Source organism: Mustela lutreola, chromosome X (assembly GCF_030435805.1).
Source record: "Mustela lutreola isolate mMusLut2 chromosome X, mMusLut2.pri, whole genome shotgun sequence".
Lineage (NCBI taxonomy): Eukaryota > Metazoa > Chordata > Mammalia > Carnivora > Mustelidae > Mustela > Mustela lutreola.
This window is the reverse complement of record NC_081308.1, coordinates 106146244-106160122: the sequence shown is the minus strand read 5'-3', so window position 1 is coordinate 106160122 and position 13879 is coordinate 106146244. Positions and strand designations below refer to the sequence as shown.

The window sequence follows — 13879 nt, the reverse complement described above, 5'->3', positions numbered from 1 at the left end:
AATCAAAGCTTCAAAGGGCATCACTTCAGTCAAGTCATACCACATTTGTGGCATACTGAGTAGTATGCATACTGTGCACAGTTCAGTGTTTGGAAGGAAAAATCACTGTGATAAAGTGGCAAGGTAAACTCGAATACAGCAGCATATTGTCAGTGGCTCTCAACAGGGGGGTTATTTTGTACTGCAGGAGACATTTTGCAATGTCTGGAGAGACTTTCAGTAACAACTTGTGTTTTGGGGAGGGGAAGTTCTTCAATACACAGGATCCTCCTTGTCCTCTGTAAAGAATTACCTGGATTCAAATGTGGAAGTGCCCACTGCTATCCGTTGTACAGTGAAGTATACATATGCAGCAGAATAGTGTTTGTTGTATCACAGAAACTATCCTGTAATAATGATTTCACGTTCTTTAAGTGAGAATGATGGTACAGCAAAGATTCACTATATTTTTTTGTTGACACTTGAAAAATCCGTAGTAATGAAAAATTAAAAGATCAGTGGGCACTTGTATCTCTGAACCTCTCTGAAATGGCAAAAGGTTTTTATGAGATGTCATTGAAACTAAGCAGTGTGTATTTTCTAATTAGTGGTTCTAGGATTTCAAAACGAGACAGGATGTTAGGAGACTAGATATAGCTGATGAAAAACAATCATGAACAATGTAGTATCTCTTCAGAACTTATTCTGAATACAGTCTTTCTCTCCAACAGCTTTTCAGTGCAAACGAACGTGGTGCTTTTGGTGAAAATCACCAAATTTAGAAGATACTAGTTCTTTAAAAAAAAGATTTTATTTATTTATTTATTTGACAGAGATAGACACAGGGAAAGAGGGAGCACAAACAGGGGGAGTGAGAGAGGGAGAATCAGGCTTCCTGCTGAGCCGGGAGCCTGATGCGGGCTGGATTCCAGGACCCTGGGATCAGGATGTGAGCCGAAGGCAGATACTTAACGAATGAGCCACCCAGGGACCCCAAGAAATACTAGATCTAAAGTTTATACCTAAATATATGTGTGGTAGGATTTCTTTCTTTGGTTTGCCTACATTTTCTAAAATTTCTACCAAACACTTATTTTTAAAACTTTTTTGTTTTGTAAAGCTGCACAAATTCAGCAAAGAATCCTTGCATGTCCTTCACTTATACTCCTAAAATGTTAATATTATGCATATTATGACTTTCTTCTGAGGTATTTTAGAGTAAGTTGCGACATAATGACCCATTATCTCTAAATATTCCTGAGAGTATTTTCTTTTTTAAGATTTTATTTATTCATTTGAGAGAGATACAGAGAGAAGGAGAGAGAGAGAACACAAGCAGGGGGAGAGGCAGAGGGAGAGGGAGAAGCAGACTCCCCACCGAGCTCGGAGTCGGACATGGGGCTGGATCCCAGGACCTGGACATCATAACCTCAGCGGAAGGCAGACGCTCAAAAGTCTGAGCCACCCAGGCGCCCCTCCAGCCAGTATTTTCTTAAACAAGGACTTTCACATTAACCATAGCACAAATATAAAAATCAAGAAATTTACATTGATACCGTATTATTAATCTATAGATATTCAAATTTTGTCAGCTGTCCCAGTAATACCCTTTTTAGCAAAAGAAAAATGTTCTTTTTCTGGCTGGGGATCAGTTGTCATGTCTGTTTCTATTAATCCGGAGGAGTTCTTCAATGTCTTTGTCTTTAGTGACTTTGATGATTTTGAAGAGCGAAAGCCAGTAATTTTGTAGACTGTCCCTCTATGGGTTTGTTTGATGTTCCCTCGTGATTAAATTCAGGTTATGCGAATTTTGGTGTCATGATTGCTACAAAATTGGTTAGTGTTTTTCTTAGCACCTTATCAGTAGGCACATGATGTCCATTTCTGGGCGTGCTGATTTTCATCATAATTAGGACGGTGTCTGCCATGTTTTCCCACTGTAGTCTTTATTTCGCCTTTGAAATCTTAGTATCTTGTCGGGAGATGCTTTGAGACTCTGTAATGTAAACAAGTTGTTTCTTATGGTAATTGCGCCCCCTAGTTTTGTCTAAGGTTACAAAGACAGAGGCCGATTATAGTAGGGTGTCAGCACTGGTGGCTGCAAGTGTTTCCAAGGGTCAGTTTCTGCCTGTATCCCTTGTATTAGCATGTCTAGCACATAGTAAATAGCTGCTTCTTTCCTGATTACTTTCTTTTATCTCAGCAGTTAGTTGGGTGTATTGTAATTGATCTGCTCATGTTTTTCTTTCCCACAGACTGTGAGCTCCTTGAGGGTAGGCACAATGGCTTATTGCTTCTCTGTCGCCACTGTCTAGCACATACTAGGGGCTTCAAAAGTACATGTTCGAATTATTGGCCTGGAGTAGATACTACGGAAGAAGATAAGGGCTATGAGTCGGCCAGGGATGGCATTTTTCCTGTTCTAAAGGGAAGCTAGGGCAAAGGTAGTAGAGGGCGCGGCCGGCGTAGTTACTCTGCAAAGGAACCCATGGGTCTCAGCCACCTGGTTGGAGGCAATGCCTCGGGTTTCCGCGGGTGGGGAGGAAAGTGGGGCGGGAAATCGAAAACCGAACTCGCAGCTCCCGGCATTCCCCGTGGGCGGTGCTCCCCTTTGACCCCTCGCTCGCGTGCTACACATCCGGGCCTCTGCTACTAGTGAGGGGAAGATGGCGGCCGCAACTGTGGTGGTTCCCGTAGAGTGGATAAAGAACTGGGAGAAATCAGGGAGAGGCGAATTGTGAGTGTCCGGGCTGGAGGCGCGCTCACGGCCGGGCCGGGCTCGGGCGTCAGCCGTGCTCTCCCAAGTGGGGAGAGGTTGTGGGGGGAAGATGTGCCCCCTCCCCCATCCGGGCGGCGGGTGTGGAGGGTTGGTTAGGAGTTTCGAACTCGGGGAGGAGAGGTGCTGGTAACCGTCGCCGACCTCCTTCCTTCTCTGGCCTCTTTGAAATCCCCGTTGTCCTCCGTAGGCTGTCTTCTTTTAGTCTCCTAACAGAACTCCCGTTTCGCCCCTGCGGGGCTCCGCGCTCCCGCTCCGTCTCTTTTTGTCCCCCTCTTCGCTTGAGCTCACTTGGCTCCTTTCTCTTTACGGGGCCGCGCCGGTGGGGGGGGGGAGCGGTTCGGACTTTCCATCTCTCTGTCCCATTTCTTCACTCTGCACCCGTTCGATTCTGCAGTTTGGAGCCCGTAGCCTCCTTTGCCCGAAGTCGGAGGAGGGCAGACCGTCCCGACTCCCTCCCCTCTTCTCTGCCCGCCGCGGCGATGCCCGGGGCGTCGCGAAGAGCCCCTTTTGGCACCTCTCTTCCTCCCGGGGAGCGGTCTTTCGGATTGTCCCGGCCTCGCGCGGCGCCACTAGCCGTGGGAGAAGTGTAGCTTGATTGCCGCTTTTCCCGAAGACCTACCGGCATTTCTTTGCTCAGTCTTTTCACTTCAGAGCCATTTCGGGTTTGATTCAACTTTCGTCATTAAATGTTTCCTAAACCCCATTTTGTCCTGGGACTGCAACTAATTTTGGCAACTCTCCAAGGTTCTCGAGTACCTGGAATAACGCGTTTCCTTTAGTCATAAAACTTGTTTTTTTCCCCCGGTAATACAGAAAACATTAATTTGCCATACCCGCGGTTTCCTCGCCCAAAATTTCAGTTCGCGCTCTCTCGGAAAGAAAGAAATCGTTTAAGCAGTAAAACCCTAGATTCAAAAACAAATAATTTATTTTTAATTTCTTTCTCTGAATCGCTTTATTAGCTAAAGTTCAACAGTGTATGAGATTAACTCTCGTTAGCCTTTTTTGCGGTCGTCACCCCCCACCCCCCACCCCCGTCAGTTGACGGTTGCTGGTGCGAGAGATAACGAATCTTTGGAACTTCGTTACTTCGAACGAAACCCGGGGAATGCGTTGCCCGATCTTGCGCGTGTAATATTGCCAGCCTGTATGGCCTCCTCCTCCTCCCCCCGCCTCCCCCGCTCGCCGCGCACTCGCACTGCTTTACGAAGTCTTAACTGTGTGAGCTCTAGAATTTTATTTCCTGGGTAAGCGGCGGTCTTAGCCACTTAACTAGCTGAGTGACCTTGGGTAAGTTCCTTAACCACTTTGACCGTTTCCCCTTGAGTAAATTGGGATTAATAAGTACTCTACTCAAAGGATTGTTGTGAAGACTAAATAATGACTGTAAAGCACTTGGCTTATAGTAAGTGCTCAAGTGATAGCTATTAAAAGTAATATTATTATTCCAATCTTTAGATATTTAAACTTCTCTGGACAGCTCTTGCTCTTAAAGTCTGTACCACTCAGGTTAGCAATTAATTGGTCTTTGACTCTTTCTCCTGCTTACTCTTGTACTCGTAACGAATTGAGAGACCGTTGAAGAGTGGGGACTGTGTTTCATATTTATTTTGGTTAAACCCTCCCGCCCCTGCCCCCCCACCCCCCCCCCCACACCCCTCGGTGCCCACGCCTCTCACCCCTTCTTCCTCTCCCCCTAACTTTTCTAGCATATGCTTAGAGTGAGTGCTTATTTGTTTATTAAGTGAGAAGTCTGTTCGATAAACATTTTTAACTGTTAGGAACATTTTCCAGATCCTTGTACATGCTATTTAACAAGTACCTATTAAGTTCCTTGTGTACAGGGAAGGCAGGATGGGAGGTTACCTAACCAAACCATCCTTTTCATCTATATTAGGTTAGGATAACCTCCCCACACTGATAAATCAGTTCATTGTTTTCTTTACCTACGTAGTTGTTTAGGGCTTGTCATCTTTGTAGATTGCTCAGCTTCCTCCTTCCAGCTGTTTTTGACAGTTTTACTATTATTACTTTCACCTTAGAATGAGGGGTATTACGGCCAGGAGGTGAAATTCTGCTTGACTTCTTACCAATATTGGTTGGAGAAAAATAGTGATGTAGGAGGTTGAAATACCTTGTCAAAATGAGATTTTTGGATTCACTTTGCATGATCCATGCTACCCATATTGTTCCGGAAGAGCTTTTTCAATATTGTTGCTAGGGCTTATTCGTATGTAGTTACTCCATGGCTTGAGGAATGTAGTTTGAAATATCATAGATCCAAATCAGTGTAGTCATTTTTATAATTGTATTCTGTTATGTGAAGAGAGCATAAAGTATTAGTTGTATGCCATAATGAAATAATTTAAATAGGCAAACACGTCACCATCCAGTACTTAGGCTTTATTTGCCTGACCTCTTTCCCCTCTTTCAAAACTTCTTGCATATAGTCTAACTTCAGAGTTCTTGTATCTAGCATTTTGATCTTTTTAGAATGGATGGTGTTGTAAATATATTACGAAAAATCCTTTGAGAACAGAGCCTCTTAAATATAAACCAGCAACTAGAAATGTTAAAAACAAAGCTAACATGCCAACAAATTATTAGTGAATCCATTTATAGATTTAGCTTTTAGAATATGACCAATATTTAAAATAATATCTTGGGTGGATTTTCAGTTTTTAATGAGATAAATTAGCAGATGAGATTTAACTTGACTGAAAATTACCATTTTAAGAAAAATGCATGATGTATTTCATGAGGTTTTTAGTTCATTTCTTGTCTCTCACTTCTTACCAGTGTATTTTGGGAGTTGTAGTCAACCTCAGCCATATAGTGTTAAAGCAACACATAAGATGTATGGGACATTTAGTAACTTACAGAGGAGGCAGTGTCTTAATTGTGCCTCATCAAAAGCAACTGTATTAAGATGGAAAGTCTTGGCTTTGAAGAATAAGCTTTGTTTGGTAATTATGGGGACAAGAAAAAACTCTATTTTTTTTGTCTAAATGGTCAGTCACATACCTAGCTAACCTATTTCCAGAGATACTGATTATGTTTTTAATGATAAATTATAGAACTTTTAAAGTGATCTCTCCCCACAGATACCAAAAGGACAAAGGAGGACTACCAAAACATAATTATTAAGCATCTTTCTTAGTAACATTTAGATCTGTTCTTACAAGTTTCATATCTAAATGCAAACTTAAGAATTCTACCACATATGAAAGATAAGGATTTAATTACTTTAATTTTGGAATTGGAGTTTGTTTCTTGACAACTTCATATTAGCATAGGACTTGCCATGATTATGCTAATAAACTTGCATGTTACTGGTAGATCCAGTGTGAGTTTTGTTTTTAGTAGAAAACATTAACACAGTGAACTCAGCATTTCTGTGTGTCACAAGCATCCTTAATGGAGGATTTATGTTCCAAGGTTTTAATCTGAAGATGTTAGCCTCATGTCCATACTTGGTCTAATTTTGAAATATTTATATTTGTTGGATATTATCTGTTTGTCCGAAGAACTTAATTTAAAAATTTACATATCAATTAGAAGTTTCTGTTAGATCTCACCTTATAAGTTATTGGTAGTTATAATAAGCTTTTAAAATTTAATTGCCAGATGTTTTGATTCTTTTTCTTCTGCTGCTACTAAATGATTTTAAGTCTTCCAGAACTTACCTAAGTGCACTTAGACATTCATTAAATGCTGTCTGACCTGAATTTTTTAGAGGGAGGTAGGAGGAGGGAGTTTATGGCAAATAACCATTCAAAGAGTCTTTTTTTTTTTCTTCATAAGATGCTCTGAATTCAGCTGAAGTTTTATCTGAAGCCTTTTCTTCATATTTTAGTTTTCGTTGGCATTTATTTTCTCATTTTGACCTGTATTCACAAATTAAGAATAAGTCTTGGTCCTTTTTCCTGGTAAGAGAAATGCATTTTTTCAAAAAAATGTTGTAGCAATATCAGGAGATTTTCTAGGCTATTGCTTTCTTTGTTAGAAAAATTAAATTATTCTCCAGTGGTTAAATATTAAGGTAGAGAGAGCGCTATTAATGTACTCATGTGCAGGAACCTTTGTTCTTTTTTTTTTTTTTTTTTAACATTTCCTGTTCCCTTTCCTCCTCTTAAGTGAATATTTTCATTTTTATAAATAACATGTTTCAAGATAAAACTGCATGCCCAGTATTTCATTTTTGTGTTATATTTATGTTTTGATGATAGTATAGGTAGTACTTTTGCTTCACCAAATTTAACCTTTTTTGAGGTTTTGCTTTTTTTTTTTTTAAGATTTTATTTATTTATTTGACACAGAGAGATCACAAGTAGGCAGAGAGGCAGGCAGAGAGAGAGAGAGAGGAGGAAGCAGGCTTCCTGCTGAGCAGAGAGTCCGATGTGGGACTCGATCCCAGGACCCTGAGATCATGACCTGAGCCGAAGGCAGCAGCTTAACCCACTGAGCCACCCAGGCGCCCCTTGCTTTTAAAGAATTAATTGAAACACAGATTGACATCAGTGTTTCATATGTGAAGCCAACTTTGAGATGTTGCCCATAATCAAGTAGCTTAGGCTTGTGCTGTTTCCTTTTTTACTGGAAAATGGGTTCAAGTAAGGTGGAAACCTAAATACTCAAGAACTGTTCACAAAATACTTGAGTCCTTGGAAGAATTTAAGACATTTCAGTTTAAGGTTCACAGATCTTTGACGGAATGTAGATTATGTCTTTGTTCTCAGGGACCTGAGACAGCATCTCCATAATAGCACCAAATTGTTTTAAAAGTGGAAAAACCGGCAAACTCAATTATTTGGAAGTTATGAGAGGAATAAAATAATCATTTAGATTGAGGCAGAATATTTGATTATTTTTTAAGCCATATTAAAATGGGCAGCTGCTGGTGGTAGTTTTGTTTTTTTCCTCCTTTGTAATTCAGGATAGAGTACTAAAACTGTTTAAGTGGTGTGGTAAGACAAGCAGCATTCAGAAACAGAATTTGTATGTGTATTTTTTAAAAGATTTTATTTACTTATTTGACAGCACAAGCGGGGGGGGGGGAGCGGGAGCGGGAGCAGGAGAGGGAGAAGCAGGCTCCTTGCTGAGCAGAGGTGGGGTGGGGGTGGGGGAGCCCTATGCGAGACTCAGTGCTTGTGGAGCTCAATTTCAGGGCCCTGGGATCATGACCTGAGAGAGAGGCAGACGTTTAACCGACTGAGCCACCCAGAATTGCTTAATTTTATTTTTTTAATTTTTATTTGAGAGAGAGAAAGAGAGAGAGAGCATGAGAAGAGGGAGGGTCAGAGAGAGGGTCAAAGGGAGAAGCAGAATCCCTGCCAAGCAGGGAGCCCAATGCGGGACTCCAGGATCATGACCTGAGCAGTCGCTTAAGCAGCTGAGCCACCCAGGTGCCCCAGAATTGTTTTTTTTTTTTTTTTAAAGAATTTATTTATTTATTTGACAGAGAGAGATCACAAGAAGGCAGAGAGGCAGGCAGAGAGAGAGAGGAGGAAGCAGGCTCCCCGCTGAGCAGAGAGCCCAATGCAGGACTTGATCCTAGGACCCTGGGATCATGACCTGGGCTGAAGGCAGCGGCTTAACCCACTGAGCCACCCAGGTGCCCCAATATGGGAATTTTTAAAGATTTGACAATGAAGCTGTTGAAAATGTCAATAAGCAAATTTGTTCACCTTAAGAAGGAATAATTGACTTTGCTTTTTAGTAGCCTGGATACAAAGGGAAAGATGAGTTACTTGATTCCATTCCATTCTTCTGTCAAAAACCATTGTTTCCTACTACTACTTTCTAAAGGGAATTGAACCTTTGGGGACAGTGAGAACCACAAGGAATTGTTTTAATACTTTATAACAGATATGAAAGTGATCTTGATATACTTTTTTTTTTTTTTTAAAGATTTTACTTATTTATGTGAGTGAGAGAGAGAATGAGAGAGCCCAAGCAGGGGAAGCTGCAGAGGGAGAGGGAGAAGCAGGGTTCCTGAACCCAGCATGGGGTTGGATCCCAGGACCTCAGGATCACGACCTGAGCCAAAGGCAAGCACCTAACTGATAGAGCCACCCCGGCATCCTAACTTTCTTTCTTTCTTTCTTTCTTTCTTTTTTTTTTTTTTTTAAAGATTTTCTTTCTTTATTTGACAGACAGAGATCACAAGCAGGCAGAGAGGTGGTGTGGGGGGGGGGGGGCGGGGAAGCAGGCTGGATCCCAGGAGCTTGGGATCATGACCTGAGCAGAAGGCAGAGGCTTTAACCCAATGGGCACCCAGGCTCCCCATCAGCTTTCTTAAATATTTACTCTTTAACAAAAAAGAGCTAGATGGTAGATATTTTTGGGTTACATTTTCTGATGCTAGTCTGAAGCAGATATTTCTGTGTTGCTTGTTGGAAGGAAGATTGATTTTGTTTTATATTTCAGATAAGTTTGTGGTAGGTTTAACATTTTGAGAAATTAAAAAGCTTAACCACTGTTCTTAACATATTGGAAGGCTTGTCTAGTTCTTCAGGAAAATAGTTGAAAGTACTTGGGGTCAAAGCCTTAAATCAGTTTATTTTACCGTTTATAATGTATTCTCTGAAAATTCTTCACTTTGTTTTTTTAGTAGACGTTGGTTAAGAAACTAATAACTAAATGAGATTTTCAAACTATGCAGATTTAATTAGTCTCTATTGGCAAGGCCTTTTTAGTCTTTGAAGATAATTTTGTGAGACCTACATGTGAATTGTTGACCAAGAAAAGTTTACTTTATTGACTTTAACAGCCTTAACTCTGCTCATCATGATGATGGAGTATTGAAATAATCAAAAGACAGAGTGGCGAGCTGCAACAGCATAGATAATCTGCAAAGTAGATAATCTCTCTGTGGGTGATTGGAATGTGGCATATTTCACTTTAGGTATGATATAGAGTGATATTCTAGAAGTCCTAAAAATTATTTTACTGACTATGGTTTTACTGACTATAGAAAACGGTTGCTAGACATAAAGTAAAAAACACACATTCACTGGTTTTCTTTTTTGTTAGAGCCTTGTGCAACCTGTAATAAGAATATTTCTTCTTGTAAATTGTGCCATTAAAACAACGTAGAAAATTGTGTAAAACTTAAATGTAGAGCTTAAAGAATCAGTGTAATATGCATACCCATGTAACTCATACCCAGGTCAAGACAATTGCCTTTCCAGATTGCACACTTTTTGGTTTTTCTCATCCTTGTTTTTATTTACAGTTTTAACTACCCTATAAGCTTCAGTTTGTTCTTGAATATCCTATAAGTGGAATCATAGAGGGTGTATTCTCTTGTATCTGGCTGCTTTTGCTCAACATTATATCTTTAGGATCCATTGATATTTTTGCAAGTATTTGCCATTCTTTGATTTTCATAGTTACAAGATGCTCTGTTGCATAACTCTACCACAGTTTTTTTAAATTTCTTATGCTATTGATAAATAATTTTGCTGTTTTGAAATTTCAGCTATTACCAACAGCGCCAATAGAAACAAGTATCTTGGTGTACATAAGCATGTGCTTTTATGGGATATATACTGAAGTGTAGAAAATTGCTGGGCTCTGGATTGTGACTAACTTTAACCTTCCTATAAACTGTGAAACCATTTCAAAGTATACTTCCAACAGCAGGTGTATGAGAGTTCACGTTGTTTCACATCCTTGCTAATATTTAATATCATCAGACTTCAAAGATTTTATTTATTTGTCAGAGAGCACAAGCATGGGGAGTGCAAGCAGAGGGAGAAGCAGGAGCCTGCTGTGAGACTCAATCCCAGAACCCTGGGATCATGACCTGAGCAGAAGGCAGACACTTAACTGACTGAGCCACCCAGATGTCCCCATGGGCATTTTTTTTTATGGTTACTGGCCATATGGATTTTTGATTTCTTGTGAAAGCCTTTATATTTTTTCTCCCATTTTTCTACTGGATTGTTTGCATTTCTTTCATTGATTTGTAGGAGTTCTTTATAGAGTCTGCATTTGTGTGCTTTGTGGGTCATACTGTATATGTGGCAGATATCTTTTGTTACTCTTTGGCTTGCATTTCCACTCTTAAAATGTTGATTTTTGATGAACAGAAGTTACTTATTTTAATGTCAAATTTGATATTTTGCTTTATCATTAGTTTTTTTTTGTGTTAAAGCAGTCTTTTTCCCATTCTAAGGCAAATGAACTTCTACTATGATCTTCTGGAGGAGTATTATTTTGCTTTTCATTTCTAAGCCTTACCTAAATGGAGTTGATTTTTATGTGTGCTATGAAGTAGGGTTTGTAGTGTATTGTTGTGGACGATGTATATGAAGAAAATCCAGCCTTACACAGATAAATAGTTGGCAAAAGGAGGAGAATTTTAATAGTCTTTTCAGATAATTGTAGTTTTTCTTCTTTGGTATCATGTCAAAATTTGTTAAGTGGTAGTTTTTTTTTTTAAAGATTTTATTTATTTATTTGAGAGAGATCACAAGTAGGCAGAGAGGCAGGCAGAGGTGGGGGGGGGAAGGTTCCCTGCTGAGCAGAGAGCCCCATGTAGGGCTTGATCCCAGGACCCTGAGATCATGACCTGAGCCAAAAGCAGAGGCTTAACCCTCTGAGCCACCCAGGCACCCCAAGTGGTAGTTTCTTAATGGCTTATTGCAAGGCTAAATCTGAAACCACATCAGTGAACTTTTTGTACTTTGTTGAATTAAAATGCATTTGTCTTTTACTTGAAATCTTTTACCCCTCCATTATTTTGCAACATCATGCATTGGTCAGTTGGAAATTACTGGTTCACTGAATGATGAGCTCTTCCAAATATTGACAACAGTACATTGTATTAAATTTAAAAATCCCCACATCATTAGTATCATCGCTGAACTAATCAGGAAAGTTTTTTTTTTTTTAAGATTTTATTTATTTATTTGACAGACAGAGAATACAAGTAGGCAGAGAGGCAGGCGGGGGCGGGGGGAAGCTGGCTCCCTGCTGAGCAGAGAGCTGGATATGGGGCTCTATCCCAGGGCCCTGGGATCATGACCTGAGCCGAAGGCAGAGGCTTTAACCCACTGAGCCACCCAGGCGCCCCGTAATCTGGAAAGTTTTTATGAATTGGAAACTAGTCAAGTCCGTGGTGGCAGCTATAAGTTTTTTAGTATTTGGATTTTTGTTTGAAACCTCACATTTTATCATTGGCAACAAATACGCTCAGTTGTTTTCCTTGAAGTGACTGGCTCAGTTGGTTCATTTTTGAGAAAACGCCTGCCAAAGACTTAAGTTTGAATAACTATTGTTTGTCAGTTGTTCTTTCAAGTAAAAATGGCATTTTGTGAAAAAGCAGCTAGTTCAGCTCACAATTTAAACAGTTGCTTAAGTGATTTTCCTGGAGACAACTATAATATTTTGGTGTGTGGCAGAAATGGCTTTATGTGTACCTTCCATTTTGTCACATGTACCTTCCATTAATGTCTCACTAAAATACGTGTTCTTTAAAAAAAAAGACATGTTCTTAGGGCTCAGGATTTAATTAAGTTAATATTTTTAACTACTTCATCAAGCACATTTCTTTTTTTTTTTTTTTTTTTTTTTTTAAATATTTTATTTATTTATTGGACAGAGAGATCACAAGTAGAGAGGCAGGCAGAGAGAGAGGAGGAAGCAGGCTCCCCGCTGAGCATAGAGCCCGATGCGGGGCTCGATCCCAGCACCCTGGGATCATGACCTGAGCCGAAGGCAGAGGCCTAACCCACTGAGCCACCCAGGCGCCCCAAGCACATTTCTTATTGTAGGTAAAAACATATAACAAGATCAGCCTTAACAAATTTTTAAGTGAATAGTACCCTATTGCTAAAGATAAGCACAATCTTGTACAATACATCTCTGGATCTTTTCCGTCTTGTTTTATACCCGTTGACTAGCAGTTCCCCATTTCTCTTTCCCTCTGGTCCCTGGCCACTATTGAAATTGTACTTTTTGCTTCTATGAATATGACTCCCTTAGATAAACTTCATATAAGCAGAACCGTGCAGTACTTATGCTTCTGTGACTGACTTATTTCACTTTGCATACTGTCCTCAAGGCTCATCTGTGTTGTGGTGTATGACAGGAATTCTTCTTACATCTGAATAATAATCAGTGATATGTATATGCCACATTTCCTTTATACATTCATCTGTTGATGTACGTTTAGATTGTTCCTACCTTTTGAAAGCTATTGTGAATAATGCTGCAGTGAACATGAGAGTGCAAATACCTTTTTGAAATCCCGATTTCCACTCTTGTGAATAAATACCCAGAAATGGGATTGCTGGATTGTAGTTCTGTTTTTAATTTCTTGAGGAACTTCCTTATGGTTTCCCATAGTTGCTGCACCATTTTGCATTTCCACCAACAATTCACAAGTTTCTCCACTCTCCAGCACTTGTTACTTTTTTTTTTTTTTTAGGAATTAATTTTTTTTACAGCAGTTTTAGGTTAACCAAAAAATAGAGAGGAATGTACAGAGATTTCCCATTTACCCCTTGCCCCACGCATACATAGCTATCTCCTTTATTTTCAACATTCCCCACCGGAGTGGTACCTTTGTTAAAATTGATGAATCTGTGTTGACACATCATAAGCACCCAAAGTTCATAGTTTACTTTTGGCTTCACTCAGAATGTTATGTATTCTTTGGGTTTGTATAAATGTGTACTGATATGTATCCTCTATTAGAGTATCAGAGTATTTCCCCGGCCCTCAGTATCCTCTTTGTTGTTTGCTCATCTCTCTGGCTACTCCCAGCCCCTGGCAACCACTGATCTTTTTACTCTCTCCATAGTCCATACTCTCTCCATCTTTTTACTCTGCCCATAGTTTTGCCTTTTCCAAAATGTCCTAAGTTGGAAATATATACTGTATAGCCTTTTCAGATTGGTTTCTTTCACTTAGTAATAATGTATTTAAGGTTCCCCCATGTCTTTTCATGGCTTGATTGCTCATTTCTGTTCAGTACTGAATAATTGCATAGTATAGATGTACCAGTTTATCCATTCACCTACTGAAGTACATTTTGGTTGCTTCCACGTTTTGGCAATTATGGATAAAGCTGCTGTAAACATCTGTGCATAGGTTTTTGTGTGGACATAA

General features: G+C 39.9%; 1 protein-coding gene across 18 annotated transcripts in view; it reads left to right on the top strand.

The window, feature by feature from the left end:
* The first annotated feature begins 2578 nt into the window (after window positions 1-2578).
* THOC2 (THO complex subunit 2) overlaps window positions 2579-13879 on the top strand; it is a 113269-nt gene continuing 101968 nt past the window's right edge. For all 18 annotated transcript variants that reach the window (XR_009350102.1, XR_009350103.1, XR_009350101.1 and 15 more), the window contains exon 1: window positions 2579-2716. Coding sequence is in view for 14 of the 18 variants with exons in the window: in XM_059158564.1 (XP_059014547.1) it covers window positions 2646-2716 (71 nt within the window). In the remaining 4 variants the exon portion in view is untranslated. The remainder of the gene's footprint in view (window positions 2717-13879) is intronic.